We start from the raw sequence: 18,730 nt of genomic DNA, 5'->3' as shown, positions 1-18,730 counted from the left end.
CATGCTATAAGGAATTCCATGAGGCAAATAACGTTTCTAACATGAATTGCCTTGAAAAGCCACTTAGAAATGAAAGGTTTTGGGTCCAACACCCAGTTAGCAGTTAGTTGCTGCTAACTCCAATTTTTAATCAGACCGAAAGGTGAATATGATTTTAAAAGCTAAACCATGATGAAAGGTAGTTTGGGATAGTATACTGTAGTTTTGTACTGAATTATTCAAATTAATAAATAAAATAAAATTTTGGAGAATTCATTCCTTTTTGCACACATGGTGATTGAATATAAAAGAAAAGTCAGACACATTCTGTCCTGTCTTAAACAGAAGTTCTGCATTTAAAAATCTATTATTCTTAGAGATCGAATTGTGATTGTCTTCAGAGACATTGAATATTTTGCAATAATTATGAAAGTGTGTAATGAATATTTAAAATGCTTAACTTTATTTCAATATATTTGACATACATCTACAATTTACTTTGCACAATTTTGAAACAAATAGTTTTACCAGGAAAGACATTTGCTACAACCAAAATTGCTTAAAATATAAAAAAACCATCTTTTCTATTTTTCCTAGCAGCAATATATCAACATTTCAAGTTCACAATTTTAATTTCATATCTTTTTTTCCAGTATTAAAACTACTGACCAGTGAAATATTAGTTGTTAAACTCTAGAATTTTTTCCAGTTTGAAAACCATTTTTTTTTTTAAAATCAGAATTTCAGAAGAGGTGAATTTTCTTTATTTCCTTCAGGACTTAGTTTCATCAAAGGAGAGCTCAGATCGATTAGCTAGAAGTAGAAAATATATTATTAAATCACTGACTAAGCACAACTTTTACATTCTTGGAAATATAAAGAGCCCCATTTCTTAGCAAATCTACATTGACAGTGCAGTTTTGATTACAACCAATTGTACTCAATTCAGATATTAATTTCGCAATAGCTTAATGCCAGCTTTTGGCAGAATGTTGAGGTTAAATTTTCTAATGTTACATGCAGTATATTTAACATCAGTAATTGGACAAAGCTTCAAAGATATAGTTGAGTGCCTCTAAATGTAAAATATGTGCAATTAAACTTTTTATCTCACTGCAGATGGGGACTGCAGCCAAGAAATTAAAAGACGCTTGCTTCTGGGGAGGAAAGCTATGGCAAATCTAGACAGCATACTAAAAAGCAGAGACATCACCCTGCCAACAAAAGTGTGTATAGTCAAGGCTATGGTTTTTCCAGTTGCAATGTATGACTGTGAAAGTTGGCCATAAGAAAGGCTGAGTGCCAAAGAATTGAGACCTTTGAACTCTGGTGCTGGAGAAGACTCCTGTGAGTCCCTTGGATTGCAAGGTGACCAAACTGGTCAGCCCTAGAAGAGATCAACCCTGACTGCTCTTTAGAAGGCCAGATCCTGAAAATGAAATGCAAATACGTTGGCCACCTAATGAGAAGGAAGGACTCACTGGAGAAGAGCTTAATGCTGGGAAAGATTGAGGGCAAAAGAAGAACGGGGCGACAGAGAATGAGCTGGCTGGCTGGAGTCACTGAAGCAGTAGGCATGAGCTTAAATGGACTCCAGAGGATAATAGAGGACAGGAAGGCCTGGAGGATCATTGTCCATGGGGTTGCGATGGGTCGGACACCACCTTGCAACTAACAACAGAACTTTTTATCATCAACCCACACCTATAAACAGTATTAAGATAAAAATAACCTTACCTGCCCTGTAGGTTTCAATGGAGGTTCTTTAGTTATTTCAGGAGTGTTAAGATCAATGAGAGGTTTGTTTTCACATTCCTGGATGGCAGCTGGTGTTTTATCTGTTTCAAATTCTATCAACAAGTCCTAGAAAAAGTGTTTAAGTGTTCCAATATCATATCTCAAAAATACAGAATGCCAGGTTACGTAACATCTATCCCCACCTCCCAAAATACAATTCCTAAATCTTTTGATATTCTGCTGCTCCAAACAACCTTTAATTTCAGTGCTTGTGTGATCTAATTCAAATTTCCTCCTTAATGAGTCATCAGTGTAAATAAATTTCCCACCTACCTTTCTAAAAACGAACTCTTTTAACAAGAATATTTGTCAAAGTATTGATAGGAGGCACCGATAATCTATTAATATAACCAACATTTGGAATAATTGCATTTAAGATCTTTTCAAGAGCAACGCCAACAAAATCCTTCATTATTGAAATACCATAAGAGCCTTCCTAGTCTAAAATATTACCATAACAAGTACACTAGGAGGTGATAGCATCTTTCAAATTCTTTTGAACACAAGCAGTATTTGCAACATTAATTTTTACTGTAATACATGGTTTGTATTTTGACATGGCAGATAAAAAACAACTTACCTCCTTAGCTAGTATTACTTCTGCTGTTTTCCCTTTTTTAGTAATATCTTGTTCTATTTCAATAAAAGGTTTATCTGGTGAAAAAGTAAGGGCGATAGGTATAATTTTTGGTGGAGATAAATCTCCTTCTGTTGAAGATGGGCTTGAAGCCATCCATGTCTTGTCCTTAGTCACACATTTAGAACTAGGTAGAAACAACAAAAAAGCAAATTTTATGCAGAATTCCAACCCTGGAATCATTTATTTCTATTCAGTGTATGCAATTTTTTCTTTACCCTAATCCCGCAGGAAAACAAAATTACAAATGTAATGGACTGTCCTTAAAACTTACACTAAAATAGTTAAGATACTGTAAGATCTTTGTTTCAATAAGTAATGTATCTTTCGCAAAATCCTTAAAACTCATGAATCCCATGTTTTCATTATAATACAGGAAAAAGACAGTTTCCCACAGAAATACATTGTTGTGGCAAATACATAGTTATATCATTTGTACATCATCAGTCGCAGCCAATAGAAATCATAACTCTATTGTAATACATCACAGTATATGAATTGATTAGCTGAATAATTCCAATGCATTCAGGATGGATACCAGTATGGACTGTCATAGAAAACCCTGCACCTTTTCTGGGGTGTGTTTCATAATGTTTTTTTCAGAACAAGAATTAGTAAAGAGCCCAACCAAAGAATCCCTAAGACCAACCGCACCCACAGAGATAAGACACTAGAATATAAACTGACAGCAAACAGCACTCCTTACTACCACTGATGATGTTACCTAGTTAGGGTAATGAAATGCCTGCAAGAAAACAGACAAGCTCAAGAGAGCACCAAGGATCCCTCACTTCAACCCTGAGCTACAAATATTCTCCTTCATTGGTACCAGACTGAAACCTTGTTGTTTTCTCTAGAAGAGCTAAACTCCCACTCAACATTCAAGTCTATATTTGAACCAGAATCCCCTTTGAGGGTAGATAACCAAGTTTGTAATTTACTTATTTCCCACCTTTATTTTTTTACAAATAACTCAAGATGGCAAACATATTCATCACATATTTTTTTGTTCTATTTTCCCCACAACAACCCTATGAGGTGAATTGGTCTGAGAGAGAATGACTGGCTTTTATAACTGAGACAGGACTAGAATTCAGTCTCCCACTTTCTAGCCTAGTGCTTTAATCAATAGACCAAACTGGCTGTCTATAAATTTGATAAATAAATAAATAAATAATAAAATTAGCATTTTTTGAAATCAGAGATAAGCCAAAGGCATATTAATAAACAATAATTGCAAGGATGAGGAAAAATGGCAGAAGACGTACCTAATTCCTGTAGTCTTTTTAGACGACACACTGGAGACCTGTCGAAGAGCTAAACAATTAGGGGATGATATTGCTCTGGGCGCTGTTTGGGGGGTTGGAATTCCCGAGATACTTCGACCAATAGAGATAGGCAATATAGAATGCCTTCTGTCAGGAGTCCGTAAAAAAGGCTTCACAGCAGAGCAGGATTTTAATACAGTTCTTCCTAATTGTTTGACAGGTGTGGAAAATGCAACATTGCTACAGAGATTAAGAAAACATAAGAAATTTAGAACCTTAAAATTTCAGCTAAAAGAGTCCTCATTTTTTAGTAGCTTATTCATGTTACGTTCAAGTATTGGGAGGATAACATATCACAGTGGTTCCAAAAGACATACAGATAGTCCTCGTTTATCGATAGTGATTGGGACCAGGAATTACAACAATAAGCAATGCAGTTGTAAGACATTATGTCATGTGACTTATTACATCAACTTATTACAGCAGTTCTGGCAGTTCCAGATGGGCAAATCCCATGCAGTCACAGTATTCCCTGGTCACCATTGGCAACCTCCTTCCGGCTTGTTTGCCTGTTAGAAACTGGCAGGAAAGTCGCAAGTGGTGATCACATGAGCATGGGATACCGTGGCATTGTAATCATGAGCTGTTTGCTGAACATCCAAATCGTAATCATGGAGATGCTGTGATGGCCACAACTATGAGGACTAAGTACCTCCTGTTTAGCAACATTGTAAGTTTGAATGGCTGCTGCACAAGTGGTTGATCAGCAAGGACTACCTGTATTTTACAGGGTTCCAAGTCAGATACTGCCCCAAACCATGGATAATTAAGCTTAACAATTATTTAGTGTAATATTTGAACTGGCAAACATAAAGCTATACTGTGCCTTGCTAATTGCCTCAGTTTGAAGTTTCTGACAAGCTTGCAGTTATCTAAATTGCAAGCACAGAACTTATTTAAATATATGGATATTAAAACACTGCAGGATAGCTTGACAGCGCCTTTATTCATTTTTCCAGGAAATTAAACAATTTGGATTTTATCAAGGTTTCCAATCACCTATGTTACAGAACAGCTCAATGAAGACAAACAATGGAAGTGGAATCAGTAGCTGTCATCATACAAATTTACCTTACAATATTGCTACCGGATAATACTGGATTTGATTGCAATACTCTGGTGATTTCATTTTCTGAAAAATATATATATAAGCAGAAAATAGTTGAAGTTTTCATATTAATTTTCTTAGATACATATTCAATTGCATAATTTAATTCTTTAAATTTTTTGCCAGCATGTACATCAGCATGTTAAGCATAGAATCAACACTCTCCAGAAGTTAGCATAATTTAATGCATTAAGATTAATTTCCTTACCTTGCTTTAAGTTTGGAGCTGCTGTTTTAGAGTTAAGTTTGAGACTTGAACTTTTACTTGCATTTCCTAATGTGTTTTTTGATAATATTTTCTGAAGACTAGAATCTGAACCTTTCTGCAGATTACTGCTTGCACTCTCAGACGTCAGGGTAGCTTTATATTTGGGTATATTCACAGGATTTCCTTTAGCACATTTGGGTGTGGGTTGTTTTCCAGATGCATCAGAGTGGGCAGCATTCACTGAAAATCCTTTCATAGGTTTAACTATGGAAATCTTGCTTGTCACAGAAGAGCACCTGGAGATGTCTGCAGGAGCTTTTGTAACACTCGTTTTGACTAGGAAATAAGAAGACAGCACAGACTCCATTATCATTATTGTAGCCAAAGCTTCTTAAAAATGTCACAAAAACAGGCACCAGTCCCCATTACAATACTCTGGATAGCAATAAACATGTTTGTATATGAAATCACCCCCCAAAAATGTTGTGCGCTCCTTTTGCAAACTGTACTCCCCTTAGTACAGATGTTGGTCATGATGCTGCATGCATGAATGAAAGGAAAAATAGATTGCAGCATTCCATATGTCTGGTTGGACTAGAGTTACTGTACCCCAATACCCTTAACCCAACCCACTGGAGCAATCCAGGATACTTCCGTCACAAAGGTATCTGAAGTCATATAAGAAAATAGGAATACTTCCTTCATTTTACATGTCATCCATCTGGGTCACCAAGGTTATTTATGTCTTAAAATAGCATCTAAACCTAGTTTTTCTTACTATGAACCTTATTGTTCATTATTGTTCTTACTCAATTTTACTCACACATTTTTAAGATATTACCCATGCAATCAAACCATACAGGAGTAATTCAACATCACATCTGTAACATTCTTATATTTGAACCTAACAAATGAGATTTACTCAATCATAGTGCAGATGAAGATAGAGCAGTGATTTATTATGTCTTTTATGTTCTGATACACTCAAATTTTAACATATTTAAATGTATTTGTTCTTAAATTTCACATTTTTAAAATGCTGCTAAGGTATTTGTGCTGTTGAAGAATTTACTCAAGAGAAGCATCACTGTCATTGTAGTTCAATAGTTTTGTCTTCCATGAATAGCTGCAGCTCCTGCCTTCCCCATTCAGTGTCCAACTCTGACTACTTGAATGTTTTCATTAAGTCACAGTTCCCAATTCCATACTATGCACCAGAATCAAACCATAACTGAATAATTACCACTTCCTCTTTTAGGAGAAATTGGCAGACTTGAATTCAAACTTGAATTCATGCTGGAAATAGAGGAGGAGGAGGAAGATGAAGTATTTCTTCTCATACGAACATTATTAGGTGGCTTCAGTTGTCTCGTCTTCATTTCCAACTGTAAAGACAATGAAAAATGATTTGGCTGTATCCAAACAAATATAATCAGGTATATTGTTCTTAACATTGTGCTTTGAATTTTTTTCCTCATCAAATTGCATCTCTCTACCTGGATAATTTCAATTGTAAGTACATGCTTATCTCTTCCACACCATTATAGCAGGGGTCCCTAACCCCTGGACTGTGGCCCCGTGCCAGGCTGCAGCCTGTTGGGAACCAGGCCACCCAAGCAGTGTGTGTGCGAAACCATGCCTCCACCCACCCACATGTTGGTCCACAGAGGCAGAAGGATTTGGTACTGCTGCATTAAATAGCATATGGATTTTCTTCTGTTTAATACAAAAAATGAGGTCAAATTAGACAGAACTTACTACTTTGCAAATTACATTTCTGCATCAATGGTTGTTGTTTTTTTGCCATGTTGATTCATTGCATGGGAGAAAATCAAAACAGCTCTCAAAAGACACAACAGTTAAAATGTATTTTTTTAACTTAGTTTTTTATGCCCCTATCTAATTGATACAGAGATTCAGAGTATCTTAAATTGTGGAAAAAGTACTGTCAGGTAAAATACTGAAATGCCATGTTTTTCAACATCCAAATCTAATTAATGATTAGTTAAAGAGTATTCACCTTGCTGGGAGTAGGAAGAGTTCTCTTGCTTTGCATGGATGAACTGGTAGAAAATGACAATTCTCCTGCATCCGAAGCTACGCTTGATTTGTCAGAGCGCAAATCTTCAGATGATCCCATACTGTTTGAATAAATCCTGTTGGAAGAACTAGGCAATTTTCCTTGTTTGGGCTGCAAGATTTGGATTTGAAATATTTGTAAGACAAATAAATATCAGAAATATACAAAAATCTCACGTTTTTTCTATTAAATGAAAACTGTCTTGAATAGTTATGCCATCAAACTATAACCAGACCATTAGTTAAGGGAACCAAGTGATATGTTATTAGAATGCAAATATTAAACATTCCAATATTATGAAATCAATTCATTTATGCTCTCCCTACTCTCCAATGTTTACAATTGCCTGAAATACAGTTGAAAGTGTAGACTATATTGAAAAGCATTTTTTCTCAAGAAATACTGAATACTTCACACAGAAGCAGCATGAATTCAAATATACATTTAAGTCATAACATAATGGTGTGACCTGGTCAAACTTTGGGATGACTGAATTGAAAAAGCAGGTCTTCTGCTTTGAACTGTCTCTTCTTATGAAGACAAAGCTCCTTTCTGCAGCTGCCCCATTCAAAGTGGCATATCAGTTCATATTCATGTATCATAATCAGGCACCAAAAAAAAAAAAAAGGTTTGGGAAAACCTGAACTAGAACTTTTCAAGGTCTGTTTATGTTAAAGCAGAACTAACTACATTTCAAGAAATTGGGGGAGCAACTGATCTTCAGAAGACTCAGGCTCTCCCCTCTGGCTCTCTTCCTCCGCATCTTTAAAGTTTTGCACCACCTCCCATCTCCAAGTTAAGATTCTAATTCAAATGTCAGGCTAAATGTATGCAGTAACACCATTAAGCATTTAAATAAGCAATAAATTACAACCTAGCCTCAAACTATATCTAGCAATACCCATCACTTTCACCTAACATTCTGACCAATCCAGGAAATACGCAGATGTTCCAGATTCAAATAACCTTAAAAATCAGGAGCAGAGCTGCATGCTTTCTCAAAAACATAAACATTAACTATCAACAAGCCCATAGATTTAAATACAAATTAGACAGAAAATTCTATTCTAATTAGAATTAGATTGTAATATTGTGACACAACTTAAAGCTTAGATATAATGCAACAGAAAAATCTTTACCTCGCCTGCTACTAAGTAGTTGTTATTTCTAAGTGCAGGTGATGTTTTTACAGTTTGAAAGTTGCTTCTTTTTTTAAGGCTTGTGTCATTCTTTGCTTGGGGTGAGGATATAGTGTGCATTTTAGGTAACTTATCTGTTTTAGCAGGACTTGGGGTGTTCAGAGACACTCGGGGAGAACGTGGGCTGTCCATTATTGTGACAGGTTGCTTTAAACGCTTCTGAAGTTGAGTGCTTGGGCTTTCCCATACACAGTATGTCTCTCTTCTAGTGGTCATTGGCATTTTATCGGTCACTATTCCTTTTTCAAGGATTTTCAGTTTTGACTTTGATTCTTTCACAAACTTTTCAACCTCTGTCTTTTCCTCCTTCGTATGAATAGTATTATTTTTTTCTGTTTTGCTTCCACTTTTAAGCTGGAAAGCTAGCAAGTGAGCTTCTTTAAATATTTCCACAAATTTATTTCCTGCAGGAGGGCTCCAAGGCAGATCATATGTACGTGATTGGATTTTATTTTGACTCTCTTCATGGGATTCAAGGTGCACAGCAATACATTTTTCTTTATGGCCCACTGGTCCAACAAAAACTTCGTCTTCATTTTCACTATGACAGAGAGAAATTAAGTAAGGTAACTGCACATACTTCTCTCTGTTCTTAATGCACCTTGATTTTAATGCTAATTTTACCTTGTGGGAGACAGTGAAAGGTCAAAATCAAATTTTTCTTCAGTCAGGAGATGAAAACCTGAAAAATAGTACATCGTACATTACTATTGTAACATTTATAATGCTTGTTAGAGAGATGGGTGGCATATAAATTTAATAAATAAACATATCAGGAATTCACTTTTTTTCTACAGAAACCAAATTATTATTCTGTACACCTTCAAATTATTGTACCATATTGCCTCAAATAGGCATTGGTTTCATGAACTTTCAGTTTAATGGACTGACTGCTTAACAAATATTCACAGGATAGAAACATCTCTTTATTTATTCATATTAATGGAATGAATTAGTAATTGGTGTGGAAGTTACGTTAATAGATGTAACAAAAGGTATTTTTGTTAGCAAAAGGTATTTGCTTGCAAGTCAGCTTCTTTTGAACTTATATCCTAAAAAAGTTTCAATGCAAGAAATGTCTGTACATATAGCAAATGGCTTGATTAAAACATTAGCATTAACAGTAATGATAAGATAAATAAAATTACCTTTGGTTATCTTCATTAGGGATTTTAAACACTATACTCAACTTATGACCACAATTGAGTCCAAAATTTATGTTGCTCAATGAGAAATTTGAGTTTTGCCCCATTTTACGACTTTTCTTGCCACATTTGTTAAGTGAATCACTGCAGTTGTTAAATTAATAACATGGTTGTAAAATGAATATGGCTTCCCCATTAACTTATTATTATTATTAACAACTTATTATTTCAAATTATTGTGTTCTCTTTGCTGATGAACTATTTAACTATCAAACTATTTAATACCACCAACAATATTTCTACCCTTCAAAAAGACCTTGACTTTTTATCCGATTGGTCTAAAACTTGGCAACTCCAAATCTCAACCAGCAAATGCTCAGTCTTACATATTGGAAAAAAGAACTCAAACACTAAGTACAAGCTTGATGGACATTACCTTACAGACGACCCCCACCCTGTTAAAGACCTTGGAGTTTACATATCAAAAGATCTAGGTGCCAAAGCCCACTGCAGCTACATAGCAAAAAAGGCTCTAAGAGTTGTAAACCTAATTTTGCGTAGCTTCTTTTCCAAAAATTCTACACTACTAACCAGAGCATACAAAACATTTGCTAGACCTATTCTTGAATACAGCTCACCTGTCTGGAACCCACACCACATCTCTGACTTTAATACAATTGAACGTATCCAGAAATACTTTACAAGAAGAGTTCTCCGCTCCTCTGAAAACAACAAAATACCTTATACCACCAGACTTGAAATCCTGGGATTAGAAAACTTAGAACTCCGCCGACTCCAACAAGACCTGTGTTTAACACACAGAATCATCTATTGCAATGTCCTTCCTGTTAAAGACTATTTCAGCTTCAATCGCAATAATACAAGAACAAACAAAAGATTCAAACTTAATGTTAACCACTTCAATCTTGATTGCAGAAAATATGATTTTTGTAACAGAGTTGTTAATGCTTGGAACACACTGCCTGACTCTGTGGTCTCTTCTCAAACTCCCAAAAACTTCAACCAAAAACTGTCTACCATTGACCTCACCTCATTCCTAAAAGGACTATAAGGGCATAAGAGCACAAAAGTGCCTACCGTTCCTGTCCTTTCATTATATCAAATTAATACAATTATTACATACTTTTGCTCATATATATGCTAATATGATATTTTGCTGATTTATGTTGATGCTTGTATATACTGTTGTGACAAAATAAAATTTTAAAAAAACTTTGCTTGTCAGAAAGTTGCAAAAGGTGATCACATGACCCCTTCATAAATGTGAGTCAGTTGCCAAGCATCTGGATTTTGATCCTGTGACCATGGGGATGCTGCAACAGTCATTAAGTGTGAAAAATGGTCATAAGTCAGTTTTTCCAGTGCCATTGTAACTTTAAACAGTCACTAAATGAACTGTTGTAAGGCACTGACTACCTCTACCAGACATTTGCTTTAGGTTTCTGGGGGATGGTGACGTAAGAATTTGTAGGCTGATCAATAATAGATGTCCTGGGTGCAGAAAAGGACAATCTGGAGGAAACTACCCTGTCATGGATCGGTCAAACTGTTTTTCTTACCTTCAAGTGAACTTAGATTGATTTTGGTATCTTTCTGTAAAAGTCACAACAGAGTAATTAGGAAGACACCTTATGACATTGTTTTAACACCTACTATTGGAAGGAACATCTGTTGTTTTACATTCTGAATCCAATGTTTTTCTGTCTTCCATGGTATCACTGCAAAACAATTTCACATCTCATGTTAGATATTAAATAATTTAAACTATCACATTGTTTTGCCAAAAATTGAGAGTAATGATAAAAATGGTCAAAGAGCTCTTATAATCTCAACATGTTTCTGTCTTGCATTATAAGAAACTTAAATATTCTAAACATATTATTAATGGCCTAATTTACTGAAGTTTGGTTCGTCTTCTGTTTAGTATTTACATCCATCATATGTACATCCATCATCCTATTTATTTCTACTGTTTAATGTGACAGCAGAGATACAGTATAGCAAATATCCTGGTTTTGATAGGAACCCGGATCAATAAGTATCCCTTTTTCTGCATTTTACAGTAGACAAACTAGAGCACATTTTAAGAACTTGAAGCTTTGTATAAAACAGATTAGAGTTTGTTTTTAAGATTGGAATTTTTACTCCAAAGAATCTTTCTGTGCTTCCTCCCACTAAGAATTTTTGCAGCAAACACTCATAATAGGAATCCTAGCCTTATATACAGCAATTTATTTTTTAAAAAAAAATCTGGGCAGCTGTTGCCACGGAAACTGGGAATTTCAAATATGTTACAACAATGTAATATTAGGATATCTTAATATACCAGTAAACCTGATTGTGCAACTCCGTTTGTGCTACAAATTGAAAAGCATTTTCAGAGAGCAAAGTATGGTGAAAGATTACATAATTATTACATAACAACAGTACAATAATTTAACCCAATATGAAGGTGGACTAGCAAACCTGATCACGATTTGGCTTCATAACATTTAAGATGTATCCTTGCTTAGCTTTTAGATATGGAATGATATTTTCAAGTTAGCTTTTTTCATTGCTTCCCAGCTATGCTTTATTTGAACAACACGGGAGGAAAAATCTTCCTCTAAATATAAATATCCTAGCTAAATCCCTTTCTCTTAAGTTTCCTTGAAAACTTCGAGATTATAGCATTTGAGAGCTAAATACACATACGCAGTTCAAGAAGTTCCTGTCATTTGGCTTGGCTATAAAACCATCAGAAGCTCCACTTTCATCTGTGGTCCTTTAGTTTTTTGGCAAGTTGGATATATCCTTCTACTCGCATTTTTGAGGCAACTGCAATTCAGATCTGTATAGGATCATCTCAAGAGCTTACTTTCAAATCAATGAAACTTTGTTGTTCTGTTAGACAGATCCTTTTATAAAACACTCTTTTTCAACCTTGGCAACTTGAAAATGTACGAACTTTCAACTCCCAGAATCCCCACCCCACCCCCAAGCCAGGATGAGAATTTAGGAATTGAAATTCACACATCCTTGCCAAGGTTGGAAAACACTGATTTAGAACCTTTTTTTTTTTTTTAGATTGAAGCAATGCAACATGCAACAGCAGAATAAATGTTGCGTGGGCCACAAATGCAAAAAGTCTTTCTCTCGAGAAAAGCAAGTTTGTTCTTTATACCTGCAGAGTCTCTTGTGATCAGGTGCCTTATAAATCGAATAAATAAATAAAACTAGACTAATCCCATCGCCCTTTTTTGTGGGGTGGGGAGGGGGACTAAAGATCCCATTACGTTTCGTGCTCAGTCGACTATATTGCCCTCTGCCACTTTGACATTCGATACCCGGCCCAATCACCTCCAGGCTTTACGTGCTGCCTCACCGCCAGGCCAGCTACCTCCACGAGGCTCTCGTGGGCCGTTCACGAATAGATTGGGACACTCCTCGGAGGATTCCGGTTTTCCTGTCTTGAGGTGAGCAAGGTTTCGCTACACGGCACCCTTTTGTTCACTTGCGCACAGCCTGAAAGCCGTTAAATGTAAACCCTCTCCCCCTCCCAAAAAAACCCGCCTCGGGACTAAATTCGAATTCACCTCAGAATGGGGTCAAAGGAAAACTCCATTCTCCTCCTCGGAATTACCCGCGCGATTCCATTTGAAATGGCCACTCGGCCCACCTCTCTAACCCATTTCATTGGTTAATTTAAACAACGTCCCATCCTATTGACCAATTAGAGAGAAAAAAATGACGGTCCGCCCCGCCTTATCCTGCTTTAGTGCGACGTGGAACTTGTAGTTTTTTTGGATTGTTTTTTTTTTTTGCTATTGCCATTTTGCCTGCGACGCTAAAAATTCTTACTACTCGGAGATCGCTGTAGGAAGACCATAGAGTTGGAGGGGGGGGAAGAGAACTTGCCTTGCTTAACTCTATGATCCGGCCTTCTGTTATAAGGAAACACAACGAAGCTTAATTATTGCACCCTCTGCCAAAGCACGTTTTGGCAGGTCACCCTGATTCTAAGCCTTGGGTTCACCAAATTTAGGTTGCTGTAGTGCTCCCACAAATACGCAGCAACTGGAGAAGGAGGAGGGTTTTGAATCAGAAGACCAGCTCATTTTTTTAGCATAATGCCTGTTAGAATAGAATAGAATAGAATAGAATAGAATTTTTATTGGCCAAGTGTGATTGGACACACAAGGAATTTGTCTTGGTGCATATGCTCTCAGTGTACATAAAAGAAAAGATACGTTCATCAAGGTACAACATTTACAACACAATTGATGATCAATATATCAATATAAATCATAAGGATTGCCAGCAACAAGTTATAGTCATACAGTCATAAATGGAAAGAGATTGGTGATGGGAACTATGAGAAGATTAATAGTAGTGCAGATTCAGTAAATAGTTTGACAGTGTTGATGGAATTATTTGTTTAGCAGAGTGATGGCCTTCGGGAAAAAACTGTTCTTGTGTCTAGTTGTTCTGGTGTGCAGTGCTCTATAGCGTCGTTTTGAGGGTAGGAGTTGAAACAGTTTATGTCCAGGATGCGAGGGGTCTGTAAATATTTTCACGGCCCTCTTCTTGATTCGTGATTATGAGAGCAATATTCATTCTGAATCATTGAAGTTGGGATGCATTATGTTCTAGCACGTGTAGGGCCATTAGGAACAATCAGTGCCTAGATACTTCCATGAATTATGTATCAGCTTCATCTTGGAGTCCCCTCCCAACGTTTTCTTAAAAGCCCTCTGAATGACTCCTCTTGTCCACAAAGAGGTACAGAAATACTGGTTACGCTGATGAAATTTTCCATGGCTGACTTAACACCTTAAGCTGAAAATACCTTGTCTCTAGAAAGTGTCCAATCAAATATCATCTGCACCACAGTTAACTTGTTTTTAACATCACCCAAGCCTACACTTTCTGTTTTTCTTCTGATTGCAGTGTTAGTGTTAGCTAGAGCAGAACGCTTATATATATATATTTGCTTGGCATTTTGTTTCAAAAAATACCAGAGCTTTTCAAAGTGTGATTGGGCCATCACCATGAAACCAGGTGATTTATGAAGAACTTGGCAGGCACATACAACTGTAAGATAGGCCATTGTCAGTCTTTGTTTCAAAAATCAAAAATAGAATAGAATAGAATAGAATAGAATAGAATAGAATAGAATAGAATAGAATAGAATAGAACTTTTTTATTGGCCAAGTGTGATTGGACACACAAGGAATTTGTCTTGGTGCATACGCTCTCAGTGTACATAAAAGATATGTTCATCAAGAATTCTAAGGTACAAACTTAATGATAGTCATAGGGCAAAGGTGGGTTTCAGCAGGTTCTGACCAGTTCTGGAGAACCGGTAGCGGAAATTTTGAGTAGTTTGGAGAACCGGTAGTAAAAATTCTGACTGCCCCCACTCCCATCTGTTCTCTGCCTCTCAAGTCCCAGCTGATGTGAAGGAAATGGGGATTTTCAGTAACCTTCCCCTGGAGTGGGGTGGGAATGAAGATTTTACAGTATCCTTCCCCTACCATGCCCACCAAGCCACGCCATGCCCACCAAGCCACATCCACAGAATTGGTAGTAAAAATTTTTGAAACCCACCATTATCATAAGGTACAAATAAGCAATCAGGAAACAATATCAATATAAACCGTAAGGATACAAACAACAAAGTTACCGTCATACAGTCATAAGTGGGAGGAGATGGGTGATGGGAACGATGAGAAGATTAATAGTAGTGCAGATTTAGTAAATAGTTTGACAGTGTTGAGGGAATTATTTGTTTAGCAGAGTGATGGCGTTAGGGAAAAAACTGTTCTTGTGTCTACTTGGTCTGGTGTGCAGTGCTCTGTAGCATTGTTTTGAGGGTAGGAGTTGAAATAGTTTATGTCCAGGATGTGAGGGGTCTATAAATATTTTCACGGTCCTCTTTTTGACTCGTGCAGTATACAGATCCTCAATGGAAGGGAGATTGGTAGCAATTGTTTTTTCTGCAGTTCTAATTATCCTCTGAAGTCATGATTGGTTTATGCCTCTGGTGCCTCACCCATCTAGGCCCCAACAGAATACCAGCTAAGAAATACAGGACTTGATTATAAAAACAAATATGGCCTCTTCCAATATATGATAAAGGAAATAACATGCAGTTCTTTTGGAAAGGAACAATCATACTATTTCTATCAGGGGGGGGGGAAATCAAAATAGAGATTCATTTTTCTTTCTGGAAATATTTGAACGAATGAATTATATTTACAATATTCATTGCTAATATTTATCATGCCATTCTTTGGGTTCCTAATAGAAAATAGTCAGTTGGGGCAGCTAGGCAATTTTATACACTATCTTGGACTCCTAAAGCACGTTATAACCATGGCACCCTGATTAATATGTACATAGTTATATTATAGTGTGTATTATTTTTATATTTGTCTCTTCCGTTCAACTTTGCCTGATTCTTGGAGACTGCATGGACAAGTTCCTGCAGTTTTCTCGGCAAGGTTTTCCAGGAATAGTTTGCCATTGCCTCCTTCCTAGGGATGAGAGAAATGGACTGGCCCAAGATCACCCAGCTGCCTTTATGCTTAAAGTGAGGCTAGAACTCACCTCACTTTAAAAATCTGCCTATTTCCAGTTTAGGAGGAGAGTAACATTGATTGATGGTGGTAAAATATCAGGAATATGGTACCAGTAGTATCTTTTCTGACTAACAATCATTAAAAACCACAAGCGTATATTTAATAAATTCTCTGAGTTGGAAAAGATGCTATCAGACACCTACTCTCCCCCCCCCCCATTTCCAAGTAATGCAAGTACTGGTAATTTCACATAATACCTCAGGAAGAAATAATATTGGAAATTTGGGCTGTAATACTTTCTTTATATTCTAGGGTACATATTATTTTCTTTCATCCAGATGCAACACTGGTGAAATCCCAAAAGTGAGGGTCAAGTGTATTCTTGGTATCCTTGCTGGGTATTCATTTAGGGCCGTGGTGGCTCAGGCTGTAAGATAGCCTGTTATTAAAACACAGCTGCCTGCAATTATTGCAGGTTCTAGTCCCACCAGGCCCAAGGTTGACTCAGCCTTCCATCCTTTATAAGGTAGGTAAAATGAGGACCCAGATTGTTGGGGGGGGCAATAAGTTGACTTTGTAAATATACAAATAGAATGAGACTATTGCCTTACACACTGTAAGCCGCCCTGAGTCTTCGGAGAAGGGCGGGATATAAATGTAAATAAAAAATAAAAAATAAAAAAAATAAAAATTTTAAAACTAACTTTTAAGTAATTTATGGGATGGAAACCTCCCACCTAGGACTTCCTCTGGGAGTCCTTGAGATAAACAGGAATGGTTTGCTTTTTCAAATCTAGAAATGCAAATGCTTGTATTGGCAAAACAAAAAAAACCCAGTATTCCAAATATCTTTTCGTTAAGTTTTGAAACAGAATGGTGTCTGCTTCAGTCAAGCTTGCCTCTGTTATTCTGCCCCCATCCCCACCCTCCTGCTCTGTTCCTTTGAAGACACACATGATATAAGTACGGAAAACTTTTTCCACTATTCCACTTTTGGAAAAGGATAGATTTAGCGGCTTCTGTTTATAAAGTCTGAATAGCCAGTAAGGAAAGGACACGAGTGTGATCAGACCTGCCACAGATCCATGGCATTTCCTGGTATTTAATCCTGTTTAGTTCCACAAAACAGCTTTTTTTGCTACTAGTTTCACCGATTAATAGGCCCTTGGCTTTGAGGAAAAAAGGCACAAGAGCCATCAAGAAAGAAATGAATGTGTCTAGGAGGTAAGTTCATAAGCAGGAAGCAATTTCACTGTCATTTATCCTTTCCCCCTCTTTACAGCTGAATTTTAGGGATTCTGATAAGGAGTTGTCTTTAGAAATACAGAATTGTTGCAAACTTTGCCATAACATCTGCTGGAAGATTAGGTTGTGGAAGAATAGGCTGTGAAGAGGTTTGAGAACATAGAAGCCGAAGGAATTGAGGATGCGGGCTGGATTACCGGACTCTTCTGTTTGCATAAATTTTAGCTAATAACAACTCCTGGAAGGCCAGAAATTGATTGAAACGGGAAAACAGAGTTAAAGGTTTTTTTTTATACTTTCATTTTTCTGGACCTGCTGTTTTAAGTGGAAATTTACATTACATTTATTTGCATGTAATATTTATTTAAAACCAAATGTCTGTTGTAGCTGGTGTAAATTTTTCAAATTGTTTATGTGGGGTCCCCGTATGCATTTAAACATTTGAGGAAAAGAGTGGCTTGCCAGCGGATCTGGTTTTCAGATGCTCTTACCGAGAAATAAGTTGTACAAAGAAATTAAATGATGTGCTATAGAGATAAGTGTGTTTAGGATTGCAGCATAGGACATTCTCTTCCAGTTTGGAATTGGTTGCAAGCCATTAATAACTATCATTTTTTTAAAATTATAAAGTTAGTTTAATATTATTTGCAGTACAAGAGTACTGCATATCATGATTCTATCACTTAGATCGGTGTTTTCTTGGCAATTAGACAGAATTAGCTTACTTTCTTTCAAGAAATATGTTTAGTTTCTCAGTACTGTAATCTATCTGGTGAGTTGCTATCTATGCACTAACTAGGACTCCATTATTAGGATAGCCAAGTTGAATAGATGATGCTATTACTGTGATAAAATCAATACAAGTCCATTATAAATAGCTAATTCAATTCTATTTCCAAAATAAGCAGAACTACTCTCAGACCACTGTTCAAAGTACATTAATCACCTAAATTCAAAGTGAAATTAATAAAACATATGCATAGAATTTTTCTTCCTTTGATTTCAATGGGACTTATGCTTCCAAGTTCCTTGGCTTAATGGAAAAAGTAAGTTCACATATATAGTTAATGAGACAACAGATATATTCAACAAGTTGTAATGCATTTGGAGACATGATTTACTTTTGTTGCTATCACTCCCTTTTTTCTCTCTCGGTTCGTTAAATTAAAAAAATAAATGAATAGAGCAAGTTTCAGACCACAATGTTAAATATGCTTATTTTCCTTCAAGTCTTACTGAATTTAGTAGGCTTTATTTCCAATCAAAATTCCATGTTTAGAATTGAACTGCAATGCATGTATCTAGTATGCCTATCAATTTTCTCAACAATTTGAAATTCAAATTAAATGCTGATCAGAGAAGGAACAGTTAATTTTCCTGTAAAGCAACAATATCTGCATTTTTTTAAAAAAACGTAGTA

At 36.3% G+C, this 18,730-nt stretch overlaps 1 protein-coding gene across 4 annotated transcripts; it reads right to left on the bottom strand.

Annotated features, from left to right (window-relative positions):
• Positions 1-419: 419 nt before the first annotated feature.
• GTSE1 (G2 and S-phase expressed 1) lies at positions 420-13,148 on the bottom strand. 4 transcript variants are annotated; one of them, XM_058191497.1, is made up of 12 exons: positions 13,078-13,148; positions 11,156-11,220; positions 8,961-9,018; positions 8,277-8,877; positions 7,078-7,248; positions 6,301-6,442; positions 5,058-5,393; positions 4,813-4,873; positions 3,682-3,921; positions 2,357-2,540; positions 1,717-1,842; positions 420-792 (listed from the first exon to the last, which is right to left on the bottom strand). In XM_058191497.1, exons 1-12 carry the CDS (start codon positions 13,104-13,106, stop codon positions 715-717), a joined length of 2,091 nt encoding a protein of 696 aa, XP_058047480.1. In that variant the 5' UTR covers positions 13,107-13,148; the 3' UTR covers positions 420-714. The 4 variants fall into 4 exon arrangements, 3 of the variants coding, with proteins under 3 accessions (XP_058047480.1, XP_058047481.1, XP_058047482.1); XM_058191498.1 differs by lacking the exon at positions 13,078-13,148 and adding an exon at positions 12,842-13,051; XM_058191499.1 differs by lacking the exon at positions 13,078-13,148 and adding an exon at positions 12,867-13,051.
• Positions 13,149-18,730: the final 5,582 nt, after the last annotated feature.

Source organism: Ahaetulla prasina, chromosome 7 (genome assembly GCF_028640845.1).
Source record: "Ahaetulla prasina isolate Xishuangbanna chromosome 7, ASM2864084v1, whole genome shotgun sequence".
Lineage (NCBI taxonomy): Eukaryota > Metazoa > Chordata > Lepidosauria > Squamata > Colubridae > Ahaetulla > Ahaetulla prasina.
Note: the sequence above shows the minus strand (reverse complement) of the source record. Positions and strands in the feature narration are given on the sequence as shown.